The following is a 26,834-nucleotide window of genomic DNA, read 5'->3' as shown; positions in this document are numbered from 1 at the left end:
TTTATGTTTTATGTAATCCCCATGCCATGCTAGTTAGGAAATAACCTTGAAAAACAAATTTGCATGTATATAGAGAAAACATAGATTCAAGGTTATTAGGGTTGCATGTACACTTAGGAAGTGTTAGAATGCTCAAAACCCATCACTTTCCTCTCTGCATGAGCACACACCCTAGGCCCTGATTGGATGCATCACAATAGACTACGAAGTCTTCCGTCCCTTCGGGCAGGGCCAAGATAGGTGCGTTGCATAGGGCCTGTTTCAAGGTTTGAAACTCAGTGTCTTGCTTAACTCCCCAACTAAAGGTTACACCTTTTTGTGTCAGGGTAGTTAAAGGCTTTGCGATTTTGGAGAAATTCTGAATAAACCGGCGATAATAGCCCGCGAGACCCAAGAATTGCCGGATTTCTGTGGGTGTCTTTGGTGTAGACCAATTCTCAATTGCTTTGATCTTGGAAGGGTCCACGTGTATTCCTTCCTTGCTAATCACGTGTCCAAGGAAATTTACCTTCCTGATCCAGAATTCGCACTTCGAAAATTTCGCGTATAGCTTTTCTACCCTTAATGTTTCCAACACCTGCCTTAAGTGCTGTTTATGATCATTCTCACTCCGCGAATAGACAAGTATATCGTCGATGAACACAATCACGAACTTGTCTAAGAAAGGGCGGCACACCCGATTCATCAGGTCCATGAATACTGCCGGTGCGTTGGTTAGACCAAAGGGCATTACTACAAACTCGTAGTGTCCATAGCGAGTTTGGAATGCTGTTTTGGGCACATCATTCTCATGAACCCGCAACTGATGGTATCCTGATCTTAGATCTATCTTCGAAAAATAGCTGGCTCCCTGAAGTTGGTCGAAGAGATCGTCGATTCTGGGTAAGGGATATCGGTTCTTGATGGTAAGCTTGTTCAGCTCTCGGTAGTCGATGCACATCCGGAAGGATCCGTCTTTCTTCTTCACGAATAAGATCGGAGCTCCCCAGGGTGAGGAACTCGGCCTTATGAATCCTTTGCTAATCAGCTCATTGACCTGGCTGGATAATTCCTGCATTTCAGCTGGCGCTAAACGGTAAGTAGATTTAGCTACATGAGTAGCTCCGGGGATTAAGTCGATACGAAACTCGACTTGGCGCTCGGGAGGGATTCCTGGAAGATCTTCGGGGAAAACCTCAGGAAAGTTACAGACTTCGGGGATGCTCTCGAGGTCTCTAACTTTTTGCGTCTCGTCGACAACATGAGCTAGGAATGCATGGCACTCCTTCCGCAGATACTTCTGAGCTTTGATGCACGAAATGATACGGAGGTTCGAACTGAGTTTATCACCATAAATCATAAGGGTTTCACCAGAGGGAAGATTGAGACGGATAGCCTTCTCGAAGCAAAGAATATCAGCACGATTGGAACTCAACCAATCCATGCCGATAATGACATCGAAGCTCTTGATGGACACATGCATAAGATCGATGGGAAAGGAATAATTGTCTAGGGTAAGAGTACAGCCTATGAATATGTCGTTAGTGCTCTCTTTCTTTCCGCTAGCCATCTTGATGGTAAATGTTTCGGTTAAAGGTTAGGATTTACATTTTATTAGGTGTTTGAATGCATGACTAACAAAACTCCTCTCCGCACCAGAATCGAATAGAATGCATGCATGAGAGTTATCAAGGAGGAACGTACCCGTAACAACGGTAGGATCAGCAACTGCTTCCTCCTGGCCCATCACCAGAACTCTTCCTGTATTGCCACCAGTTGTTTCCTTGGGGCAGTTTCTCCTGAAGTGCCCAGTCTCTCCACATCCATAACAAGTTTGACCAGCGCCCGCTCCCGGAGCCTGGTTGGTTGGTTGAACCGGTGTCTTGCAGTATCGAGTTGTGTGTCCCTTCTTCCCACAGCTGTTGCAATTCAACTCACGGCAGGGCCCGTGATGATGGAAGTTACACTTGTTGCACAGGGGTAGTTTCCCATCATAACCACCGGTAGGAGATTGGGTGGTTGGAACAGCAGTGGGAGCAGCAGGAGGAGCAGTAATAGCATGAACTGCCACTGTTTGTTGTTTCTTGGAGGGCTCCTGCGAAGACTGACCCTTCCGTTTGTTACCAAACTTCTTCTTCTACCCACTGCTTTCCTTTTGTGGCTCGGAAACAGCTGCAACCTCATCCAGATCGATTCCATGATTGATCAGAGTCTGTGCCAGATCCTTGGCGCTTTCAAAAGTAATCGGTCTAGCAGCCAAAACATTCCTTTTTGTTGGTTGTGTCAGTCCCCAGATGTACCTTTCGATTTTCTTGCTTTCCGGGGTGACCATTCCCGGACAGAGGAGAGCCAGATCATAGAATCTAGCGGTGTAGGCAGCGATGTCGGAACCCTTCATCTTCAAGTTCCAGAGTTCGTGCTCCAACTTTTGCACTTCGCCCCTCGGGCAGTACTCCGCGAGCATGAGCTCCTTCAGTCTTTCCCAACCCGTGGCATTAGCCACTGGCAGGGTTAGGGTTTTGACTCGACCATTCCACCAGGTCAAGGCTCTGTCGGTGAAGGTGCAGGCGGCGAACTTCACCTTGTTTGCTTCAGAACAGATGCAAATTTTGAAGATGGATTCGATCTTCTCGAACCATCGAGTCAGGGCGATGACACCTTCATTTCCGTCGAAGGACTTGGGTTTTGCAGTCATGAAGTCCTTGTAGGAACATTCTTTTTGATGTCCCTGACTTCCATCTTGTCTCTGAGGGTCGGTTCCACCTCCAGCCCCACCAGCATTCACTTGTGCCATTGCTGCAGTCACGGCAGCTGTAACTGCTGCCTGGAACATGACGAGATCGAACTGAGGGGGTGGTAGTGGTGGCGGAGTGTCGTCGTTCCTTCTGATGGGTCTTGGTCGGGGAGACATCTTGTTCTAGAAATCAATCAAGAAGAAGAGGATGGTAAGTCCTCGAGATATATATAAAACAAAATATATCTCATCCTGATAATAAAAGTATACTACCGAGCGATAAGCACAGAAAGGTTACTAACGCAAGTAAGTTATCGCTTAAGGAAGAAGAGGTAGCAACGCTTAGAGTGAATCTGTATACTGAGTTTGGCTCTAGCTAAAATACTCCTATAGTATTTTATGTATAATGATTTTGGTAAGTTTTTAGGCCTGCTGTAATACCACAGTCACTCCCAAGCACATGTTGGTCATGTCTCGACTGAATATAGTTGATCAGGCTATATTCACCCTAGACATGATTACATAACTGCCCAGGTTTAACCGTAGTGTTCCAGCATCCAAATACTTTTGTTCTGTTCTACTAGCGACACGAATTTTGTTATGTATGCATGCTCGTATACTTTTTATAAAAAAAATATTTTATATTTTGAAAGTATACTTTTAGCGTAGAGCACTTAGGCCCCTTAGTGTTTATAGTTGTATACCACGTAAGGTTCTGTATACTAGTTCGCTATAAACAAGGGCTCTAATACCAATCTGTCACACCCCAAAACCAGAATGGCGGAAACGTTCTGGGGTGGAGGACGTCATGTGTAGCATCACAACCAATGAATAATAGCAATCATAGCAACACAACCATTACAGTGAATAAAAATGTTTACATCAGTTTGAAAATTTGTCTGAAACTTTGTTTGAATTACATCCAATAGCTTTGTATAGTAAAAACATAAAACTCTTATTGCTCCAGTTCCTCAAAAATCCAGCAAGTACCTGTTTACTGATTTCCTGAGAATACAAGCAGTTTGAAAGAGTATCAGCATAAAGCTGGTGAGTTCATAAGCGGTGGTTTGTAATGAAAATCGTTGATGAGTTCGTAAAAGTGTTTTGCATTGTTTCAAAAAAATCTGATATTTTATTTAGTGAAGATGTAGTGTTCTCAATTCTGTATGAAATCGTGATTGTTTGTTACTGAAAACTGTGGTGATGCGCGAAAGTAATACTTCATGTGACTAGAAAATGCTAATCACTATGTATAAGTATTTCGTACGTGAAACCATTGTATGTTCAGTTCTGTTTGTAAACTCTGAAAGTTTTCCAGTTGTAGTGTGTATTAGTTCTATTTAGCGTAAATAAAACTGTTGAAGAGTGTCAAGTAGTAAACTAAAGGTGATTTATACATATTGTGAGTTGTATAACCATGCTTGATATGACTAGAGACCTTTCCAACGTTCTTCAGGGGTCGAGTTAAATGACATTTGTCACCCTAGGCATGCCTGCCCAACTGTAGCTAACAGTCCAGGTGTGGGATTGTCAGTCCAGAATAGATCTATTCACAAATCTCACGCTCTCCCTCCAGGAGACTCTGGTTATACTATGATAGGATTTATCCCTGTACACCTAAGGGTACAGTAGTGAAGTAGCGCCTCACAGTATCGTACAATCTAGTTTACATGTAGTGTAGTAGCGTTCTACCGTAGTGAAAATCCGTATTTATACCGTTTGTAGTGAAAATTTTAGTTATGAATACCATGAATAAGTAGCGATGTAATTTGTAAACTGTTTCTGTCTTAGTGCACATGTTCAGTAGTGAAAGTTTATGTGCTTGTTATGTTTAGAAAATCCCAAACTATACCGATTATAGTTTGCATGTAAAACGTAGCGAATAGCGTGTCCGGAAAAACTATGAAATTTTAGTGAAAACGTCCCTTATGCTCAGCATAGTACAAAAGGGATTTAAAGTATGAGATTTGCATAAGTTTTGTGTATATTCTTGAAAACATTTATGTTTAGCTTGTATTCCCCCCCCCCATGAAAACATTAAAAATACAGAAAATGTGGGGGTATGAACTCACAGTTGTTGCGTGAAAGCGCTGACTGAAATGAAGATCGTCGAGTTGTTGCACGTGACACTTAACGGAATCCTATTATCAAATAAATATGTATATGTATCTAAATTAGCGATTTCGTTAGATAAAGTGTTAGAGGAACACTTGTGTTCGGTTGAGGAATGTTACCGGGACTTGATCGAATCGAGGAAAGTGGGTTTTCAGCCAAAAGCACCACTTAGAAAGGTGTTTACGGCCGTAAACAAGAGTTTACGGTCGACTGGTAGTTTACGGTTTCTGAAGGCTTGGTGAGTTTACGGCCGTAAACTCAAGAACAGGGTTTACGGTCTTTGAAGATGGACCGTAAACTCAAGAACAACGGTGCTGATTTCGAAGAGATAAGTGCTTCAGACGTTCCAAAATGACTCCAAACGGTGTTTCTCGATGTTTCCCGAAGTTTGAAGGTGTTTTTAGGTGTTTACGGTCAAGGTTCTTAGAGAGAGAAGGAGAGAGTTTTCGGCCAGAAGTGTTCAAATGAAGGTGGAGGTCTCGTATTTATAGGCGTTTTGTGGTCGGTGGTGGGGTCCACTCTTTACTCGGGTTTACGGCCGTAAACGGGTTTACGGCCGTAACCCTACTTAGGCCGGAATTGTTTGATTTTTCGAGATTTTCGGGTTTCCGCGCGATTTTTGGTTCCAACTCGTAAATAATTTAATTTTATATAACTAGATTATTTTCTAAACCAAGAAGTTTGACGGAAAAGTTAATGAATTCGAAATTTTATTAACGGAAATCGTGTAACGGAAACGGACAAAAATTTCGGGTTGTCACACCTTCGCCCTTGGTCTAGGGAAATGAACGTATATGAAGGGAGGATTTTAAAAAAGATTTATTGAAATGCGAGTTTGAGTAGCTCTTTAAAAACCTAGCTTATAAACTTGTTTGTAAGATATTTTTTGACATTGCGAAAATAACAATTAAAAATAAAAAGTCGAATTGTGACGTGTCAAAAAGAACCTCCGTATGTCATCTTTGTCATACTAGTTTTTAGCAAGCCTTTCACAATAATATTCGTTAAAAATGAACAAAAATAACAAAGTTTATCAATATTGGTAAAACTCAGTCGAAGTTTAAAGTTCCAAATAATCGAACATGCATCTTCATATGGTTTGATAATCCAAAATAATACCTCCAATGTATGGAGCCAATACTATGTAAATGAGAAACAATAATAATTAGTAAAAATATTGATATTAAGACAACATCACCAAGATTTTTTTAGAAAGCCCAAAGCATGAAGACCACGGGCAGAGTAAATTAATCATCAAGAGATTCAAAAATCATATATGATATTTACGGTCCAAAGAAAATGGAGAAATACAAGCGTTTAAGGCCTGATTTTGATGGAATCGAATTTTAAGTGAAAAATGGTCTTAAATCCCTGTGACTGCCTATAACGCAAATTGGAAGGTCGTGATGATGTCGTGCCGATGAGATTGTGGAATGTGGATCACACGAGGAAGCCACACAGTATATCTATCTGGAGGAGTCTTTCTGTTCAGTTCAGCGAAATTGGGCGCTTGATTGAAATCGTGTGGCTGTCTTATCGCAGAAGAAATGTAGTATTAACTATATACAAAAAGATGTGAAATAAACACCAGTTTTGAACACTTGTGAGATCGATGTAGAAAGTTTGAAGTATGTGATTTTGAGCACCTTATAATAGTACATTAATAAAGGAAGGTGGCATATGGATATATAGATAAAAAAATTTGAATGATGTTCTTCATTGCTATGTTAATAGTCAAAATAGTGATGGTTATCGTACAATTTGGAGACTGCTTTACAAATACTTATGTTTCATGGTGGTTTCTACTGTACAAAATTATGTATATGTTATTAAATACAATGCAAAATTCTGGGTCATAATGAGCAGATCTGGCCAGATGCAAGTTGAATGAAGACATCCTCACGACATGGAATTGTGAGGCCACCCATTGGATGATCATAACCAAATTCTTCCTCTGATTGACGTAGCAGATCTTGGAATGAAGGCTGGTCTAATAACGATAAAGGAACAACAAATCGTCTTTTTTCTTGATCACCAACATAAACTGCAAATTGTCCTTTGGGGATGATGTCTACCGATGATGATGATGAGCGGATTCCATTGGAGAATGATCGACATAGAACTTTTTTGGCCTGAATGATTCGAGGCATACGAATGGCCATTTTTATATGAAGGCTACGGTCTCTTTCTTCTGAAAGGATTTCTTTTATGTGAAAGATGTTGTGATGGATTTTGGTAGGAGTTGTGCTTCATATCAGCCCAATTGTATCCATTTTATAGGTCTATGAAGATTTCAATGAAGATCAAATAATAGTAAGGAATTTCAAAGAAGAGATGGTGACACATTCTACCAAAAAGAAAAATCACATGGTTTTGTCTTCCAACTTGTTATTGGCCCCAACGAATTATATATGTACAATGAAGTATGCCACAAAATTTCAGTAATGCTGAGTGGCCAAGCTTGAGCTACACTATGGGCCCATGTACAAGTGAGTCTTATGGACACACATCATTATTTCTCACATGGCCATGTTTGTAAAAAATATCAGAAGGTTAGGCATCTTTTTTTCAAGTGCAACAAGTCCACAATTTCAGGTCCTGAAATCAACAAAACATCCAAAAAAAATCAATGCTCATATCTAATCTGATATATGAATTAAACACATAGTATGCACTTAAATATTTTGCTTTTCCCTCCTGAAGAAAATCAGATATATATCTTCTGAAGGTTGTTCTGTTATCAATGATCGATTCAAAAGGATCCGCTATTTGACTTTAACTGATAGCCGATTGGCTGTTTGCTTTCCGTAACTCTGATATCAACTAATAAAGTGACCCATTGTGTTTTTATATTATTCATTTATTGATTACAAGCAGTAACTTGTGATGTTGAAAACTTGATATATATAGGTCCATGTATTGTGGGGTCTTTCTAACTATTTTGGTAGGTTGTCAGTGATTGCCATGTTGCTTGAGTAATTAAGATTTGTAGCGGAATAAATCTCTTGGGAAGAAAGTAGGATGTGATGATGTTTAGGATGTTCCAAGAGGGGTCTCTGCTGGAATTCTTTTGTGATTATAATATTTGAAACTCAATGCCTTGCCTTTTTCCTTAGTTTTCATGATATCTATACAAGAGTTGTAGCTAGACTTTATATTGAAACCTTCCTAATTAGTAATATGGTCATGATCTAATACAAATATGCCTAATAGTTTGCCATCAGAAAAAGCTAAGTACCATGGTATTCGCAATATGAGTTCCTTTCTTTAAACTTCCGAGCTTCCTCAAAAAAGACATTACAATGCCCTTTACAAAGTCGTTCCCTTGAGTTAATACACTAACATGTGAGATCCTACCATGAATTTTTATCTAACTATTGATCATTGGTCATCGGCCGATTTCTCTTCACCAATCAGTCCCTATCATAACAGGTTAGAGGAAAAGAACAATAACTGATAGCTCTTGGGTAGGTGGTGTTATAGAAACAACTGATCCAGGCCTTAAGGCTATAGTATATGGAGAAAGATGTGGCATACACACTTTTTTTGAACAGATTGAAAATACAAGCTAAAGAACAAAAGTAAGTACGTGGTTCTGGTGGGCTTAGAGGACATTGATAAAGAAAGCCCTAATGGCATAGACATAAACACCATAAGTTGAACTATGCTCGTCATTAATGTATTAATGCTGAAACTAAATTTTGTTATCATACAATTAATTTGGAAACCACATTACTCCCTCTGATTTACAAGTAATTAATCATCATGGTGATTTTGACTGTACAAAACTGTTAGCAAACACGATGCATGCCAAGCTCTTCATCATAACGAGCTAAGGCGGCAGGCAACATCAATGAACACTTCCTCACGACACGGAATTGTGAGGCCGCCCATTGGATGATCAAATCCAAATTCTTCCTCTGCTTGATGTAGCAAGTCTTGGAACGAAGGCTGGTTTAATAATGATAAAGGAACACCAAATCGTCTTTTCTCTTGATTACCAACATAAACTGCAAAATGTCCTTTAGGGATGATTTCTGTAGATGACCATGGACGGCTTCCGTTGGACAATGATCGACCAAGAACTTTCTTTGCTTGAATGATCCGAGGCATACGAATAGCCATGTATATATGAAGGGTAAGGTCACTTAATTTGTTTTGGTAAAGAAATGCAATATGAAAGGATTTCGTTTTTGTGACAGGTGCTGTGGAGAGTTGTGCTTGATATCTGAACAATTGGATGCATTATATAGGTGTAAGAAGATTTCAATAAGATTGGATAATAGTAGGAATTTTAGCGAAGAGATTGTGACACATTCTAGCAAAATGCAAGATCACATGGTTTTGTCTTCCAATTTGTTATTGGACCCAAAGGATTAGACGTTGAATGAAGTATGGCACATATTTTCTGCAATGTAAGCGGAAAAGAGTGAGCAAAACTATGGCCCATATGTATATTTTCACATGGCTATGTTTCATTAAAAATCGTAACATTTTGCATCTTTATAATTAATTTATTTTTTGAAGTACAACCATTCCACCATTTTAGGTGGTGAAGTGGTTAACACTATCAAAAATGAAAAGGGATCAAATGTAATTAGGAATATTAATAAACCACCTACTAATATGCTTTTGAAGAAAATGTTCCACTCTAACTAAATGGGAATCGAGAGTGTCATTGGATGTATTTATGGGGAATTTGGCCATTCAAGAAGAAAATGTTGTTTCTTTCATCTAACCTGAAAAAGGAAGAGTTGTTTGAACGTGGTTTATTTTTATATTTTTTATTTCTTGTAGATGCTGAACAGAAAGAAAATGTTAATCTTAATTTGGTAGCTTGGGTTAAAAATCTTGTTATCTCTCTAAACTCCATGTAACTATTATAGTTGGCATATTTGTTAGCCCATTTCGGTATGTATATATATGTACTTATACATACCCGGCCCATTAATGTTGACATACGGCTTATGTATGTTTTACAAGTATATATTCTTTTTCTTTAATGAGAATTGGGACAGGTTTTTCGTGATTATCTCACTTCAGCCTCCAATCCATATCTTCTCCTTTTCTTCTTGTTAGTCTTCATTCTCGGTACAACCATAGTCACCACCTTCTCTTCTCACCGATGTCTTGAACTTTTTGAGACCGACCGCATCATGTTTAGCGTCGTTGATCATCTCTTGACCATCCCGACAGAACCCCACAGAGCAATGAAAAAAATTGACTCTCTTCTCAAGTTTTAGATTTATGCTGAAAGACAGGAAAAGTCTTCATATTGAGACCGTGAACGTTTTGATATTGAAAAATCCCAAAATTTTGATTTTCTCTTTCTCAATATACCAACTTGCACTTTAGTCGATCGATGTTGACTTTGGTACCTTTTGACGAAAGACGTTCTAATTGATATCCCAATTTGGTTTCCCTCTCGACTCTTTCATTATGAGGTTATTATATCATAGTTATTAATTTTTTGGCTTTCAAACCAACTGTGTGGGCAAGAAGTATCCAACCTTCGATTTGCATAGCTATAAGTTCGAAATTTCAATGGTTTTTGAAACAATTTATAATATCCAAATAAAAACTCTTTGAGATTGTTATTATTATTATTTTTTTAAGATTCTATTTACAGTGTGGTTGAATTAAAGTTTTTGTCCCATTTTTTTCTTTTATTTTTAACTTTGTGACTTCCCTAATTGATAAAGTTGCTAGAAATTTTCGGTGTTTGTCAATAAAATTATAAAAATGTTTGAATTAATATTGGCATTTTAGCAAATAACCTTATATTTTAATACAAGTATACCTTTTAACCGATTGATGTGGATTCAAATAAGATTATTTACCATTTCATTCGTTGATGTTGTTATGTTGTGAATCTTTCTTTCGTTCTTAACTTTTGATGTTTATGTGGTGTGAATCGATTTTTTGTTATCTTGTTGTATCTCAAATTGTTCTTTTGAAAACTACAATAGCTTGCCAAGGAAGATGCTTATAGGATAACACAAGAGCCCTTCATCATCTATAATTACCGGTTTGGAAAACTTTGTGTTTAGAAACTTTTGCTCTTAAATTGTCTTTCCTTTTTAATTCATAAAGACACAATAAATGTGCTTGATTATGTCATGATTAATTCAATTTGGTTACCATCATATGTTAAACATATGTAAATGGTGTTTAATTTAAGTAATTGAATATATTGGTGATTAAATATAGTTACATTTATATATTGTTGTTTGAAAAAAAATATTAATTTATACATCTATTATGTTGACAATTTGATATTTATCATCATTCCCAATTATACAGGTAAAATCATCATCTACTTATATCCAGACAGTTGAATAAGTTAATAAGACAGTTGAATAAGTTAATAAAATAGACATTCTTAATGTATATGACACTTTATCCACACTCGTTTGTGAGAGTTCAAACCTTAAAAATGGCATATGCATTTTGGATTGTGTCTTTTTTTTTTGAATTTTCTTTTATTATAAAGTTGTCTTGCTCTTTTATTGAAAAAAAAATTATTAATGTGTTGGGTCTGTCATAAGGTACAAACATAGGGGCTTTTTTTCTTATCTTGCTCTAGGCATGGAATACCAATAGACCGACCCTGCTGGCTATAAGATTTAACATCCTTGTGTTAATCTTTCATCATTGATATAATGTAGATCCAATATTAATTTATCATGATATTTACTAATACTAATCACACACTAATTACTTCATAATTATTATTCCAGTTTCAATAATTCAAGACTAATCATGATGTACTTTATGGAGTACGTAATGACAATTTGCATCATGATCATATAGCAATAGCCCTCGATTAAAACATGTTAATATGCCCTAATAACATGTTAATTTCTATCTTTGAGTAATTACCCTATGATAATTTGAAACTTGTAAATAAGTGCTTAAGTAGGGTTCATGTGAACTTTCATGATTTTGAAATTGATCCATACAAATGAAAATGATTGGGGTGTTACCTTGTTTTTTCCTTTAATAATCATAATCCCTTTGATTTGATCTTAAATTTGGATTAAGAGCATTCACCTAGTTTTCTCAGCAAGAGCACACATACATGACTTTAGGAAGTGTTTTTTTTAATTAAACGAACTGAAACAGGGCATCAATAAGGTTAATTAGGTAGTTAAATGAGGTCAGCGTGGTACACATAGCATATGAACTTGTAGGTAAGCCTTGGAATTTTGAAATAACCTCTAAAGTTAGTACGTTGGAATTTTGAAATAACCCATAACTTATGAATGAATTGTCTTTTAACTTTGCAAACTCATAATTTGCTCATTGTTTTACCAATTAAGTTGATTCATTTTTCATTGTTTAGTATTATACGTCCTCTTTCAATTTCAACCTTGTTTGTTCCTTAACACCTTCATTTGATTAGCCTCCCATTGCTCCAAATTTAATACTTTCATTATTTCAAGTAAATTTTAATTTTTCACAATTCTTCTCATTTTACCCTCATTTCCATGAAACTCATTTCTAATAAATTATACGACTTATAATAATAACATATATAAAGGTAATAACAATCATACTTTCTTATTTTTGTCGCTTTTGACCAAATTACACTTTTTGTAGTATTACACATATATAAGACTAGAATTTTCATTCCATTTCATATTAACCATTTATGACACAACTAGAACATAACCTGTTTTTTGGTGCGGTAGGGTTTTTTTTGGTGCGGTGGTAGCCTAAAACTTTTTGGTGTGATAGGGTTTTTTTTGGTGCCGTTGTAGCTAAACCGTACTAGTAAACGAATTTTGCATCAGTACACCAACCAACCACACCATTTAAAGCATTTATCGTTGTCGTTCCTATAACCGCAATAAAAAGCATTAAAAGCGTATTTATTGGTGCATTAGATCTATATCACACCATTTTATCATAGAAACCGCACCAAAAAATCATGTAATCATCCCTCTAAAAGTTTCATTCAAAACTTTCATTTCGCGCTAGTTCCCTCCGTATGTATAGATAGCATTCCCAAATCTTCCCTCTTAATTCTAATATTTCATTCAAGCTTAGGCAGACAAGCTCTAGTCACCACGACCATTCGTTTACCAACATTTGAAGCACCATCACTACCACCCTCATCACTATATTCTGTCTGGTTCATGTTGTAAGTTAGTTGTTTTTTTTTATATCTGTGTACTGAATTAAGTCTTACACTTTGGTTAAACATAAGATGGGAAGCGTTTTAGCATTTTTCGAGTTATAACCCAACAATATTGTTAATGATCCAGAAGTCGGGGAACCAAATGAAATCCTTTATTATGTCTATCTTTTCGTTACTAGTTTTTTGTGGTTCAAATTTTTATCATATGAACTAATGTTTTGGAGGTGAAAATGATGGATCCAGTGTAGGAGCATATTCAAAGCCAAAAGAGTCACCGGCTAGTAATGATGTCCTTTCTCATTTGGGTGGTAAAAGTAAAACACCCATAAAACATGAAACATATTCGAGTAGCCACCTCTCCTGCATTGATCTAAGGTCAAACACAATGACGCCATTCTAAATCTTTTGAGATCTTGAAGAGTATCGTCTATGGAGGCTTAATGGAGGTGATTGCAAGTTTAATTGGTGCGGTTATAAAAGGTGTGGTTCCATACTCACACTAGTTAATCATGTTAACCACATAAACAAATGCTTTCTGTAATAGTGCAGCTAACTTTTACAAAAAGAAAAAAAAAACAAAAAAAAGCTATTTCTCCAGCTAACTAGCTAGCTAACCAACAGACTAATTTTCCTTTATCTTCGCTTTTGGCTCCTTCGCCCTTGGTCTATGGAAATGAATGTATATGAAGGGAGGATTTTAAAAAAGATTTATTGAAATGCGAGTTTGAGTAACTCTTTAAAAACCTAGCTTATAAACTAGTTTGTAAGATTTTTTTTGACATTGCGAAAATAACAATTAAAAATAAAAAGTCGAATTGTGACGTGTCAAAAAGAACCTTCATATGTCATCTTTGTCCTACTAGTTTTTAGCAAGCCTTTCACAATAATATTCGTTAAAAATGAACAAAAATAATAAAGTTTATCAATATTGGTAAAACTCAGTCGAAGTTTAAAGTTCCAAATAATCGAACATGCATCTTCATATGATTTGATAATCCAAAATAATACCTCCAATGTATGGAACCAATACTATGTAAATGAGAATCAACAATAATTAGTAAAAATATTGATATTAAGACAACATCACCAAGATTTTTTTAGAAAGCCCAAAGCATGAAGACCATGGGCAGAGTAAATTAATCATCAAGAGATTCAAAAATCATATATGATATTTACGGTCCAAAGAAAATGGAGAAATACAAGCGTTTAAGGCCTGATTTTGATGGAATTGAATTTTAAGTGAAAAATGGTCTTAAATCCCTGTGACTGCCTATAACGCGAATTGGAAGGTCGTGATGATGTCGTGCCGATGAGATTGTGGAATGTGGATCACACGAGGAAGCCGCACAGTATATCTATCTGGAGGAGTCTGTGTGTTCAGTTCAGCGAAATTGGGCGCTTGATTGAAATCGTGTGGCTGTCTTATCGCAGAAGAAATGTAGTATTAACTATATAGAAAAAGATGTGAAATAAACACCATTTTTGAACACTTGTGAGATCGATGTAGAAAGTTTGAAGTATGTGATTTTGAGCACCTTATAATAGTACATTAATAAAGGAAGGTGGCATATGGATATATACATAAACAATTTTGAATGATGTTCTTTATTGCTATGTTAATAGTCAAAATAGTGTTGGTTATCGTACAATTTGGAGTCTGCTTTACAAATACTTAGGTTTCATGGTGGTTTCTACTGTACAAAATTATGTATATGTTATTAAATACAATGCAAAATTCTGGGTCATAATGAGCAGATCCGGCCAGATGCAAGTTGAATGAAGACATCCTCACGACATGGAATTGTGAGGCCACCCATTGGATGATCATAACCAAATTCTTCCTCTGATTGACGTAGCAGATCTTGGAATGAAGGCTGGTCTAATAACGATAAAGGAACAACCAATCGTCTTTTTTCTTGATCACCAACATAAACTGCAAAATGTCCTTTGGGGATGATGTCTACCGATGATGATGATGAGCGGATTCCATTGGAGAATGATCGACAGAGAACTTTTTTGGCCTGAATGATTCGAGGCATACGAATGGCCATTTTTATATGAAGGCTACGGTCTCTTTCTTCTGAAAGGATTTCTTTTATGTGAAAGATGTTGTGATGGATTTTGGTAGGAGTTGTGCTTCATATCAGCCCAATTGTATCCATTTTATAGGTCTATGAAGATTTCAATGAAGATCAAATAATAGTAGGAATTTCAAAGAAGAGATGGTGACACATTCTACCAAAAAGAAAAATCACATGGTTTTGTCTTCCAACTTGTTATTGGCCCCAACGAATTATATATGTACAATGAAGTATGCCACAAAATTTCAGTAATGCTGAGTGGCCAAGCTTGAGCTACACTATGGGCCCATGTACAAGTGAGTCTTATGGACACACATCATTATTTCTCACATGGCCATGTTTGTAAAAAATATCAGAAGGTTAGGCATCTTTTTTTCAAGTGCAACAAGTCCACAATTTCAGGTCCTGAAATCAATAAAACATCCAAAAAAAATCAATGCTCATATCTAATCTGATATATGAATTAAACACATAGTATGCACTTAAATATTTTGCTTTTCCCTCCTGAAGAAAATCAGATATATATCTTCTGAAGGTTGTTCTGTTATCAATGATCGATACAAAAGGATCCGCTATTTGACTTTAACTGATAGCCGATTGGCTGTTTGCTTTTCCGTAACTCTGATATCAACTAATTAAGTGACCCATTGTGTTTTTATATTATTCATTTATTGATTACAAGCAGTAACTTGTGATGTTGAAAACTTGATATATATAGGTCCATGTATTGTGGGGTCTTTCTAACTATTTTGGTAGGTTGTCAGTGATTGCCATGTTGCTTGAGTAATTAAGATTTGTAGCGGAATAAATCTCTTGGGAAGAAAGTAGGATGTGATGATGTTTAGGATGTTCCAAGAGGGGTCTCTGTTGGAATTCTTTTGTGATTATAATATTTGAAACTCAATGCCTTGCCTTTTTCCTTAGTTTTCATGATATCTATACAAGAGTTGTAGCTAGACTTTATATTGAAACCTTCCTAATTAGTAATATGGTCATGATCTAATACAAATATGCCTAATAGTTTGCCATCAGAAGAAGCTAAGTACCATGGTATTCGCAATATGAGTTCTTTTCTTTAAACTTCCGAGCTTCCTCAAGAAAGACATTAGCATGCCCTTTACAAAGTCGTTCCCTTGAGTTAATACACTAACATGTGAGATCCTACCATGAATTTTTATCTAACTATTGATCATTGGTCATCGGCCGATTTCTCTTCACCAATCAGTCCCTATCATAACAGGTTAGAGGAAAAGAACAATAACTGATAGCACTTGGGTAGGTGGTGTTATAGAAACAACTGATCCAGGCCTTAAGGCTATAGTATATGGAGAAAGATGTGGCATACACACTTTTTTTGAACAGATTGAAAATACAAGCTAAAGAACAAAAGTAAGTACGTGGTTCTGGTGGGCTTAGAGGACATTGATAAAGAAAGCCCTAATGGCATAGACATAAACACCATAAGTTGAACTATGCTCGTCATTAATGTATTAATGCTGAAACTAAATTTTGTTATCATACAATTAATTTGGAAACCACATTACTCCCTCTGATTTACAAGTAATTAATCATCATGGTGATTTTGACTGTACAAAACTGTTAGCAAACACGATGCATGCCAAGCTCTTCATCATAACGAGCTAAGGCGGCAGGCAACATCAATGAACACTTCCTCACGGCACGGAATTGTGAGGCCGCCCATTGGATGATCAAATCCAAATTCTTCCTCTGCTTGATGTAGCAAGTCTTGGAAAGAAGGCTGGTTTAATAATGATAAAGGAACAACAAATCGTCTTTTCTCTTGATTACCAACATAAACTGCAAAATGTCCTTTAGGGATGATTTCTGTAGATGACCATGGACGGCTTCCGTTGGACAATGATCGACCAATAACTTTCTTTGCTTGAATGATCCGAGGCATACGAATAGCCATGTATATATGAAGGGTAAGGTCACTTAATTTGTTATGGTAAAGAAATGCAATATGAAAGGATTTCGTTTTTGTGATAGGTGCTGTGGAGAGTTGTGCTTGATATCTGCACAATTGGATGCGTTATATAGGTGTAAGAAGATTTCAATAAGATTGGGTAATAGTAGGAATTTTAGCGAAGAGATTGTGACACATTCTAGCAAAATGCAAGATCACATGGTTTTGTCTTCCAATTTGTTATTGGACCCAAAGGATTAGACGTTGAATGAAGTATGCCACATATTTTCTGCAATGTAAGCGGAAAAGAGTGAGCAAAACTATGGCCCATATGTATATTTTCACATGGCTATGTTTCATTAAAAATCGTAATATTTTGCATCTTTATAATTAATTTATTTTTTGAAGTACATGTTGAATGTGAAGCCACAATTGTTGAATGTGAAGTTTTTTCAAAGGTTGGCTGAAGACCCGGTTGTGTTTTTTGACTACTTCTGATTTCCATCTCTATATAAGAGATTCATCTGTATTTGTAAAACTTGTATCTAGAGTAACACAGAAAGAGTGCAGATTAGCACCAAGAAATATAAATTCCTAGTTACCGGTGGACGTAGGTCAGAGAAGGACCGAACCACGTTAAATCCCTCGTGTTCATCCTTGTGTTCTTGTTTTTCGTGAGCTGTGTGTGTGTTTAGAGTCGTGTGTTAAGTGTCTCGATCCTAACAAGTGGTATCAGAGCCTTGGTTTAGCTCCAGAGGGTGATTTTCTGTTTTTTGGTCGAAATTTTTTTTCGTCAAAAACGATTTTGGTGTATACCGTTGGAAAGGTCTCGTTCCGAAGATTCCGAAAATATTTTTTTCTAAATTTTTTGACCACCGGAAGACGTCCAAATCGCCGGTCAAAGGTTTGCCGGAATAGTGACCGGGAAAACCAGTTCGCCAGAGAAGACGACACTGTAGCACCAGACACTGTAGCAGTCCGCCGAGAAGACGACACTGTAGCAGGCACTGTAGCACGACGTCAGCGGTGACATCAGCAGCACTGTAGCAGGCACTGTAGCACGACGTCAGCAGTGACGTCAGCAGACACTGTAGCAACACTGTAGCAGATTTGAAAATTTGCAATTTGGCCCCTGAATTTCCAGAAAATTGCAAGATAGGTCATTGTTCTTTCAGAAAATGGCAGAAAGCAGTAAGCATCAGATTGAGAAGTTTGATGGGAAAGATTTTGGTTGGTGGAAGATGCAAATTGAAGATTTGCTCGTGCAGAAAGACTTGGACGCAGTTTTAGGTGAAAAACCGGAGGCGATGACACAAGCAAACTGGGAGACTTTGGATAAGAAGGCCAAGGCATTTATTAGACTGACGTTGTCAAAGGATGTTGCCTTCAATATTTTGAAGGAGACCTCGGCAAAGGGAATCATGGAGGCATTGTCTAATATGTACGAGAAGCCGTCGGCAGCAAATAAAGTCTTCCTGATTCGGGAACTAGTCAACACGAGGATGAGGGAAGGAAGTTCAGTTACAGTACACATCAACAATTTGAACTCGATTTTATCCAGACTTGGGTCAGTGGGAATAAAATTTGAGGACGAAGTTCAAGCTTTACTACTGTTATCATCATTACCTGACAGTTGGTCCGGAACAGTTACAGCCGTTACTAGTTCCGCAGGATCGAAAGAGCTCACTTTTGAGGGCATTTGGGATTTATATCTAGGCGAAGACGTCAGACGAAGAAATTCCGGGGAATCATCAAGTGAACAATTGAATGCGGTCAGAGGTAGAAGAAATAACAGAGGTAGTGGGAGCGGGAAAAGGAGAAGGAGTCAGTCGAGGACTCGAAATGATGTGACTTGTTGGAACTGTAAAGAGGTTGGACATTTCAGGAATCAATGTCCAAAAGACAAGAAAGAAGTTAACGTTGCAGTAGACCATTCAGATGATGATGTTTTGATCTGTAGTGTGGAGAACAATGTGGATTCCTGGGTTATGGATTCGGGTGCTTCATTTCACGCTACCCACATCCGTGAAGCACTGCGGAATCTGAAAGAAGGGGATTTTGGTAAGGTAAGACTGGCGAACGATGAGGTTCTTGATGTGATGAGCATAGGTGACTTAGATCTGAAGACTCCAGTCGGTCCATGGACTTTTAAGGATGTCCGGGTAATTCCAAGTCTGAAGAAACAGTTGATTTCTGTTGGGCAGTTGGATGAACAGGGACACGAGGTTAAATTCAGGAATGGGCAGTGGAAGGTTGTCAATGGAAATCTTGTGATAGCTCGTGGACATAAGAGGGGTTCATTATATATGGTCAGTTTACCGTCTGAGGGAGTAACCGTCCCAGTTCAGAAGAAAAACAAAATCCGGTTCATAGAGTCTCGTGGACAGAAGAAGGTTTGCTTTGCAGATGGCAAACCCAGAGTCATAGGTCAGATTCAGGTTGAACGTGTTTGGAACGGTTCAGAAAAACCAGTCAAGGGCATTCATAGCAGTGGGAGCATGGGCTTTGTTTCAGCTAGAATACCCGGAACACAGTGGGTTAAGAGAACCAGTATTCCATCTGTAAAAGTCTCTCCAGATTATCTGCTTCACATGGAGAGTGTCGTTTGTTCTCAGGATGTTCCAGGATCGGGCAGTTCATTTCAGTGGGAGCCGGTGGAGACAGCGAACAGGTAAATTGAAGAGAAGGCCGGGTAACTAGGAAGGAGTTAAGATCAAATTTTTTAAAATACAGATGCACAGTTGAAGCACAGGTGAAGATTGTTCTGTGGCTTCAAGTGGGATATTGTTGAATGTGAAGCCACAATTGTTGAATGTGAAGCCACAATTGTTGAATGTGAAGTTTTTTCAAAGGTTGGCTGAAGACCCGGTTGTGTTTTTTGACTACTTCTGATTTCCATCTCTATATAAGAGATTCATCTGTATTTGTAAAACTTGTATTTAGAGTAACACAGAAAGAGTGCAGATTAGCACCAAGAAATATAAATTCCTAGTTACCGGTGGACGTAGGTCAGAGAATGACCGAACCACGTTAAATCCCTCGTGTTCATCCTTGTGTTCTTGTTTTTCGTGAGCTGTGTGTGTTTTTAGAGTCGTGTGTTAAGTGTCTCGATCCTAACAGTACAACCATTCCACCATTTTAGGTGGTGAAGTGGTTAACACTATCAAAAATGAAAAGGGATCAAATCTAATTAGGAATATTAATAAACCACCTACTAATATGCTTTTGAAGAAAATGTTCCACTCTAACTAAATGGGAATCGAGAGTGTCATTGGATGTATTTATGGGGAATTTGGCCATTCAAGAAGAAAATGTTGTTTCTTTCATCTAACCTGAAAAAGGAAGAGTTGTTTGAACGTGGTTTATTTTTATATTTTTTATTTCTTGTAGATGCTGAACAGAAAGAAAATGTTAATCTTAATTTGGTAGCTTAGGTTAAAAATCTTGTTATCTCTCAAAACTCCATGTAACTATTATAGCTGGCATATTTGTTAGCCCATTTCGGTTTGTATATCTATGTACTTATACATACCCGGCCCATTAATGTTGACATACGGCTTATGTATGTTTTACAAGTATATATTCTTTTTCTTTAATGAGAATTGGGACAGGTTTTTCCTGATCATCTCACTTCAGCCTCCAATCCATATCTTCTCCTTTTCTTCTTGTTAGTCTTCATTCTCGGTACAACCATAGTCACCACCTTCTCTTCTCACCGATGTCTTGAACTTTTTGAGACCGACCGCATCTTGTTTTGCGTCGTTGATCATCTCTTGACCATCCCGACAGAACCCCACAGAGCAATGAAAAAAAATGACTCTCTTCTCAAGTTTTAGATTTATGCTGAAAGACGGGAAAAGTCTTCATATTGAGACCGTGAACGTTTTGATATTGAAAAATCCCAAAATTTTGATTTTCTCTTTCTCAATATACCAACTTGCACTTTAGTCGATCGATGTTGACTTTGGTACCTTTTGACGAAGGACGTTCTAATTGATATCCCAATTTGGTTTCCCTCTCGACTATTTTATTATGAGGTTATTATATCATAGTTATTAATTTTTTGGCTTTCAAACTAACTGCGTGGGCAAGACGTATCCAACCTTCGATTTGCATAGCTATAAGTTCGAAATTTCAATGGTTTTTGAAACGATTTATAATATCCAAATAAAAACTCTTTGAGATTGTTATTATTATTATTATTTTAAGATTCTATTTACGGTGTGGTTGAATTAAAGTTTTTGTCCCATTTTTTTTCTTTTATTTTTAACTTTGTGACTTCCCTAATTGATAAAGTTGCTAGAAATTTTCGGTGTTTGTCAATAAAATTATAAAAATGTTAGAATTAATATTGTCATTTTAGCAAATAACCTTATATTTTAATACAAGTATACCTTTTAACCGATTGATGTGGATTCAAATAAGATTATTTACCATTTCATTCGTTGATGTTGTTATGTTGTGAATCTTTCTTTCGTTCTTAACTTTTGATGTTTATGTGGTGTGAATCGATTTTTTGTTATCTTGTTGTATCTCAAATTGTTCTTTTGAAAACTACAATACCTTGCCAAGGAAGATGCTTATAGGATAACACAAGAGCCCTTCATCATCTATAATTACCGGTTTGGAAAACTTTGTGTTTAGAAACTTTTGCTCTTAAATTGCCTTTCCTTTTTAATTCATAAAGACACAATAAATGTGCTTGATTATGTCATGATTAATTCAATTTGGTTACCATCATATGTTAAACATATGTAAATGGTGTTTAATTTAAGTAATTGAATATATTGGTGATTAAATATAGTTACATTTATATATTGTTGTTTGAAAAAAAATTTAATTTATACATCTATTATGTTGACGATTTGATATTTATCATCATTCCCAATTATACAGGTAAAATCATCATCTACTTATATCCAGACAGTTGAATAAGTTAATAAGACAGTTGAATAAGTTAATAAAATAGACATTCTTAATGTATATGACACTTTATCCACACTCGTTTGTGAGAGTTCAAACCCTAAAAATGGCATATGCATTTTGGATTGTGTCTTTTTTTTTGTATTTTCTTTTATTATAAAGTTGTCTTGCTCTTTTATTAAAAAAAATTATAAATGTGCTGGGCCTGTCATAAGGTACAAACATAGGGGCTTTTTTTTCTTATCTTGTTGTAGGCATGGAATACCAATAGACCGACCCTGCTGGCTATAAGATTTAACATCCTTGTGTTAATCTTTCATCATTGATATAATGTAGATCCAATATTAATTTATCATGATATTTACTAATACTAATCACACACTAATTACTTCATAATTATTATTCCAGTTTCAATAATTCAAGACTAATCATGATGTACTTTATGGAGTACGTAATGACAATTTGCATCATGATCATATATCAATAGCCCTCGATTAAAACATGTTAATATGCCCTAATAACATGTTAATTTCTATCTTTGAGTAATTATCCTATGATAATTTGAAACTTGTAAATAAGTGCTTAAGTAGGGTTCATGTGAACTTTCATGATTTTGAAATTGATCCATACAAATGAAAATGATTGGGGTGTTACCTTGTTTTTTCCTTTAATAATCATAATCCCTTTGATTTGATCTTAAATTTGGATTAAGAGCATTCACCTAGTTTTCTCAGCAAGAGCACACATACATGACTTTAGGAAGTGTTTTTTTTAATTAAACGAACTGAAACCGGGCAGCAATAAGGTTAATTAGGTAGTTAAATGAGGTCAGCGTGGTACACATAGCATATGAACATGTAGGTAAGCCTTGGAATTTTGAAATAACCTCTAAAGTTAGCACCTTGGAATTTTGAAATAACCCATAACTTATGAATGAATTGTCTTTTAACTTTGCAAACTCATAATTTGCTCATTGTTTTACCAATTAAGTTGATTCATTTTTCATTGTTTAGTATTATACGTCCTCTTTCAATTTCAACCTTGTTTGTTCCTTAACACCTTCGTTTGATTAGCCTCCCATTGCTCCAAATTTAATACTTTCATTATTTCAAGTAAATTTTAATTTTTCACAATTCTTCTCATTTTACCCTCATTTCCATGAAACTCATTTCTAATAAATTATATGACTTATAATAACATATATAAAGGTAATAACAATCATACTTTCTTATTTTTGTCGCTTTTGACCAAATTACACTTTTTGTAGTATTACACATATATAAGACTAGAATTTTCATTCCATTTCATATCAACCATTTATGACACCACTAGAACATAACCTATTTTTTGGTGCGGTAGGGTTTTTTTGGTGCGGTGGTAGCCTAAAACTTTTTGGTGTGATAGGGTTTTTTTTGGTGCCGTTGTAGCTAAACCGTACTAGTAAACGAATTTTGCATCAGTACACCAACCAACCACACCATTTAAAGCATTTATCGTTGCCGTTCCTATAACCGCAATAAAAAGCATTAAAAGCGTATTTATTGGTGCATTAGATCATTATCACACCATTTTATCATAGAAACCGCACCAAAAAATCATGTAATCATCCCTCTAAAAGTTTCATTCAAAACTTTCATTTCGCGCTAGTTCCCTCCGTATGTATAGATAGCATTCCCAAATCTTCCCTCTTAATTCTAATATTTCATTCAAGCTTAGGCAGACAAGCTCTAGTCACCACGACCATTCGTTTACCAACATTTGAAGCACCATCACTACCACCCTCATCACTATATTCCGTCTGGTTCATGTTGTAAGTTAGTTGTTTTTTTTATATCTGTCTACTGAATTAAGTCTTACACTTTGGTTAAATGTAAGATGGGAAGTGTTTTAGCATTTTTCGAGTTATAACCCAACAATATTGTTAATGATCCAGAAGTCGGGGAACCAAATGAAATCCTTTATTATGTCTATCTTTTCGTTACTAGTTTTTTGTGGTTAAAAATCTTATCATATGAACTAATGTTTTGGAGGTGAAAATGATGGATCCAGTGTAGGAGCATATTCAAAGCCAAAAGAGTCACCGGCTAGTAATGATGTCCTTTCTCATTTGGGTGGTAAAAGTAAAACATCCATAAAACATGAAACATATTCGAGTAGCCACCTCTGTTGCATTGATCTAAGGTCAAACACAATGACGCCATTCTAAATCTTTTGAGATCGTGAAGAGTATCGTCTATGGAGGCTTAATGGAGGTGATTGCAAGTTTAATTGGTGCGGTTATAAAAGGTGTGGTTCCATACTCACACTAGTTAATCATGTTAACCACATAAACAAATGTTTTCTGTAATAGTGCAGCTAACTTTTACAAAAAGAAAAAAAAAACAAAAAAAAGCTATTTCTCCAGCTAACTAGCTAGCTAACTTTTACAAAAAGAAAAAAAAAACAAAAAAAAGCTATTTATTGAAATGCGAGTTTGAGTAGCTCTTTAAAAACCTAGCTTATAAACTAGTTTGTAAGATTTTTTTTGACATTGAGAAAATAACAATTAAAAATAAAAAGTCGAATTGTGACGTGTCAAAAAGAACCTTCGTATGTCATCTTTGTCCTACTAGTTTTTAGCAAGCCTTTCACAATAATATTCGTTAAAAATGAACAAAAATAATAACGTTTATCAATATTGGTAAAACTCAGTCGAAGTTTAAAGTTCCAAATAATCGAACATGCATCTTCATATGGTTTGATAATCCAAAATAATACCTCCAATGTATGGAACCAATACTATGTAAATGAGAATCAACAATAATTAGTAAAAATATTGATATTAAGACAACATCACCAAGATTTTTTTAGAAAGCCCAAAGCATGAAGACCATGGGCAGAGTAAATTAATCATCAAGAGATTCAAAAATCATATATGATATTTACGATCCAAAGAAAATGGAGAAATACAAGCGTTTAAGGCCTGATTTTGATGGAATTGAATTTTAAGTGAAAAATGGTCTTAAATCCCTGTGACTGCCTATAACGCGAACTGAAAGGTCGTGATGATGTCGTGCCGATGAGATTGTGGAATGTAGATCACACGAGGAAGCCGTACAGTATATCTATATGGAGGAGTCTTTGTGTTCAGTTTAGCGAAATTGGGCGCTTGATTGAAATCGTGTGGCTGTCTTATCGCAGAAGAAATGTAGTATTATATATATAGAAAAAGATGTGAAATAAACACCATTTTTGAACACTTGTGAGATCGATGTAGAAAGTTTGAAGTATGTGATTTTGAGCACCTTATAATAGTACATTAATAAACGAAGGTGGTATTATAATTACAAAAGAATGGATGCCTTTCACTGATAATCAAGGGAACCCATGAGAACTTTTTCGCGAACGAAATGGATGTCGATCTCAATATGCTTCTTGCGTTGGTGCTGAACCGGGTTTTGAGTAAGATATACAGCTGAAATGTTGTCACAATAAATAATCATTGCCTGGCGAAGCGGAAGATGGAGCTCGAGGAGTAAGTTGCGTAGCCATGTAGTTTCAGCTGCGGCGTTGGCAACGCCTTTGTACTCGGCTTCGGCACTGGACCGGGAGATAGTTGGTTGTCGTTTGGACGACCATGAAACGAGATTATCACCGAGAAATACACAGTAGCCGGATGTGGACCGTCGAGAGTCGGGATATCCCCTCCAATCTGCGTCGGAGTATGCAGTGAGTTTTGTAGATTTGGAGGGAGAAATATGGAGTCCATGATGACGGGTGCCTTGGAGGTATCGTAGAATACGTTTCAGAAAGTTAAAATGTGGATCGCGAGGGGCATGCATAAAGAGGTATACTTGTTGGACAGCATACGCAATGTCGGGGCGAGTGAAGGTTAAGTACTGTAATGCTCCAGCGAGGCTGCGATATAGAGTCGTGTCTGGCATTAGGTCGCCGGCAGGTGTGCTGAGTTTAGAGTTAGTGTCGACAGGAGTGGCATAAGGTTTACATTGTTGCATGTTCGCCCGATGAACAATATCATCCACATATTGTTCTTGGGTAAGAAATAATCCTCCATTTTGATGTTTCACTTGGATGCCGAGGAAGTGATGAAGTGGCCCAAGGTCCGACATAACAAACTCTTTGGATAATAGAGTGATGAAGTGTCGAAGAGTTGCGTCGTCAGAAGCGGTCAAGACGATGTCATCCACATAAAGAAGAAGATATGCCATTTTTGTGCCTCGTTGGAAGACAAAAAGAGAGGTATCACTTTTGGTGCTTTTAAAACCGCATGTGTGAATGAATGTTGCAAAGCGATGATACCAAGCTCTCGGGGCTTGTTTAAGCCCGTATAAAGATTTTCGTAACCGACAAACATGTGTTGGGTGTTGTGGGTCCGTGTAACCAGGGGGTTGGAACATATACACGGTCTCGTTGAGATTCCCATGTAAGAATGCATTCTTTACATCTAGTTGGTGTATAGGCCATGATCGGGAAACGACAAGACTAAGAACTGTGCGGATTGTGGAAGGTTTTACTACGGGACTGAATGTTTCATCGCAGTCTACTCCGACTTGTTGGCATTTTCCATTAATCACTAAGCGTGCTTTATATCGTGCAAGCGTCCCGTTTGCATGAAATTTGTGCCGGTATATCCACATACAACGTATGACATGAGCCTCGGGGGGACGAGGTACAAGTTCCCATGTGTTGTTATCTATTAGAGCTCTATGTTCATCGGTCATGGCGGAGTACCAGTTTGGATCAGATAGGGCATGTTTGTGGGATTTGGGAAGAGGTGAGATGGTGGAGGTGTTGGTGTTGGTGTTGGTGTGAAGGTTGAGTGGTGGGTTTGGTTTGGTGATTCCAGCTTTGGAGCGGGTGGTCATGGGATGACAGGATGTAGGTGGGGGTGGCGGAGGTAGAGGGGTTGGTTGGGTTCGCCGGGAGTAAGTA

The 26,834-nt window shown here is 36.9% G+C and overlaps 4 protein-coding genes across 4 annotated transcripts; all 4 read right to left on the bottom strand.

Moving 5' to 3' along the window:
- Window positions 1-6,519: 6,519 nt before the first annotated feature.
- LOC145168506 (auxin-induced protein 15A-like) lies at window positions 6,520-7,081 on the bottom strand. Its single transcript, XM_079087302.1, has one exon. It carries the CDS (start codon window positions 6,988-6,990, stop codon window positions 6,682-6,684), a length of 309 nt encoding a protein of 102 aa, XP_078943428.1. The 5' UTR covers window positions 6,991-7,081; the 3' UTR covers window positions 6,520-6,681.
- A 1,444-nt stretch (window positions 7,082-8,525) lies between these two features.
- Window positions 8,526-9,030, bottom strand: LOC145168504 (auxin-responsive protein SAUR23-like). Its single transcript, XM_079087300.1, has one exon. The coding sequence runs from the start codon at window positions 8,951-8,953 to the stop codon at window positions 8,651-8,653; it is 303 nt and encodes a 100-aa protein (XP_078943426.1). The 5' UTR covers window positions 8,954-9,030; the 3' UTR covers window positions 8,526-8,650.
- Window positions 9,031-14,577: 5,547 nt separating this feature from the next.
- Window positions 14,578-15,100, bottom strand: LOC145168502 (auxin-induced protein 15A-like). The gene has a single exon (XM_079087299.1). It carries the CDS (start codon window positions 15,020-15,022, stop codon window positions 14,714-14,716), a length of 309 nt encoding a protein of 102 aa, XP_078943425.1. The 5' UTR covers window positions 15,023-15,100; the 3' UTR covers window positions 14,578-14,713.
- A 1,475-nt stretch (window positions 15,101-16,575) lies between these two features.
- Window positions 16,576-16,985, bottom strand: LOC145168501 (auxin-responsive protein SAUR23-like). Its single transcript, XM_079087298.1, has one exon. The coding sequence runs from the start codon at window positions 16,983-16,985 to the stop codon at window positions 16,683-16,685; it is 303 nt and encodes a 100-aa protein (XP_078943424.1). The 3' UTR covers window positions 16,576-16,682.
- Window positions 16,986-26,834: the final 9,849 nt, after the last annotated feature.

Source organism: Lactuca virosa, chromosome 4 (assembly GCF_052849685.1).
Source record: "Lactuca virosa cultivar CGN04683 chromosome 4, Lactuca_virosa_CGN04683_v6, whole genome shotgun sequence".
In the NCBI taxonomy this organism is placed as follows: Eukaryota; Viridiplantae; Streptophyta; class Magnoliopsida; order Asterales; family Asteraceae; genus Lactuca; species Lactuca virosa.
Note: the sequence above shows the minus strand (reverse complement) of the source record. Positions and strands in the feature narration are given on the sequence as shown.

Bases quoted from the DNA above. Each gene is read 5' to 3' on its own strand.
- LOC145168506 (XM_079087302.1), bottom strand. From the start codon at position 6,990: ATGGCCATTCGTATGCCTCGAATCATTCAGGCCAAAAAAGTTCTATGT.
- LOC145168504 (XM_079087300.1), bottom strand. From the start codon at position 8,953: ATGGCTATTCGTATGCCTCGGATCATTCAAGCAAAGAAAGTTCTTGGT.
- LOC145168502 (XM_079087299.1), bottom strand. From the start codon at position 15,022: ATGGCCATTCGTATGCCTCGAATCATTCAGGCCAAAAAAGTTCTCTGT.
- LOC145168501 (XM_079087298.1), bottom strand. From the start codon at position 16,985: ATGGCTATTCGTATGCCTCGGATCATTCAAGCAAAGAAAGTTATTGGT.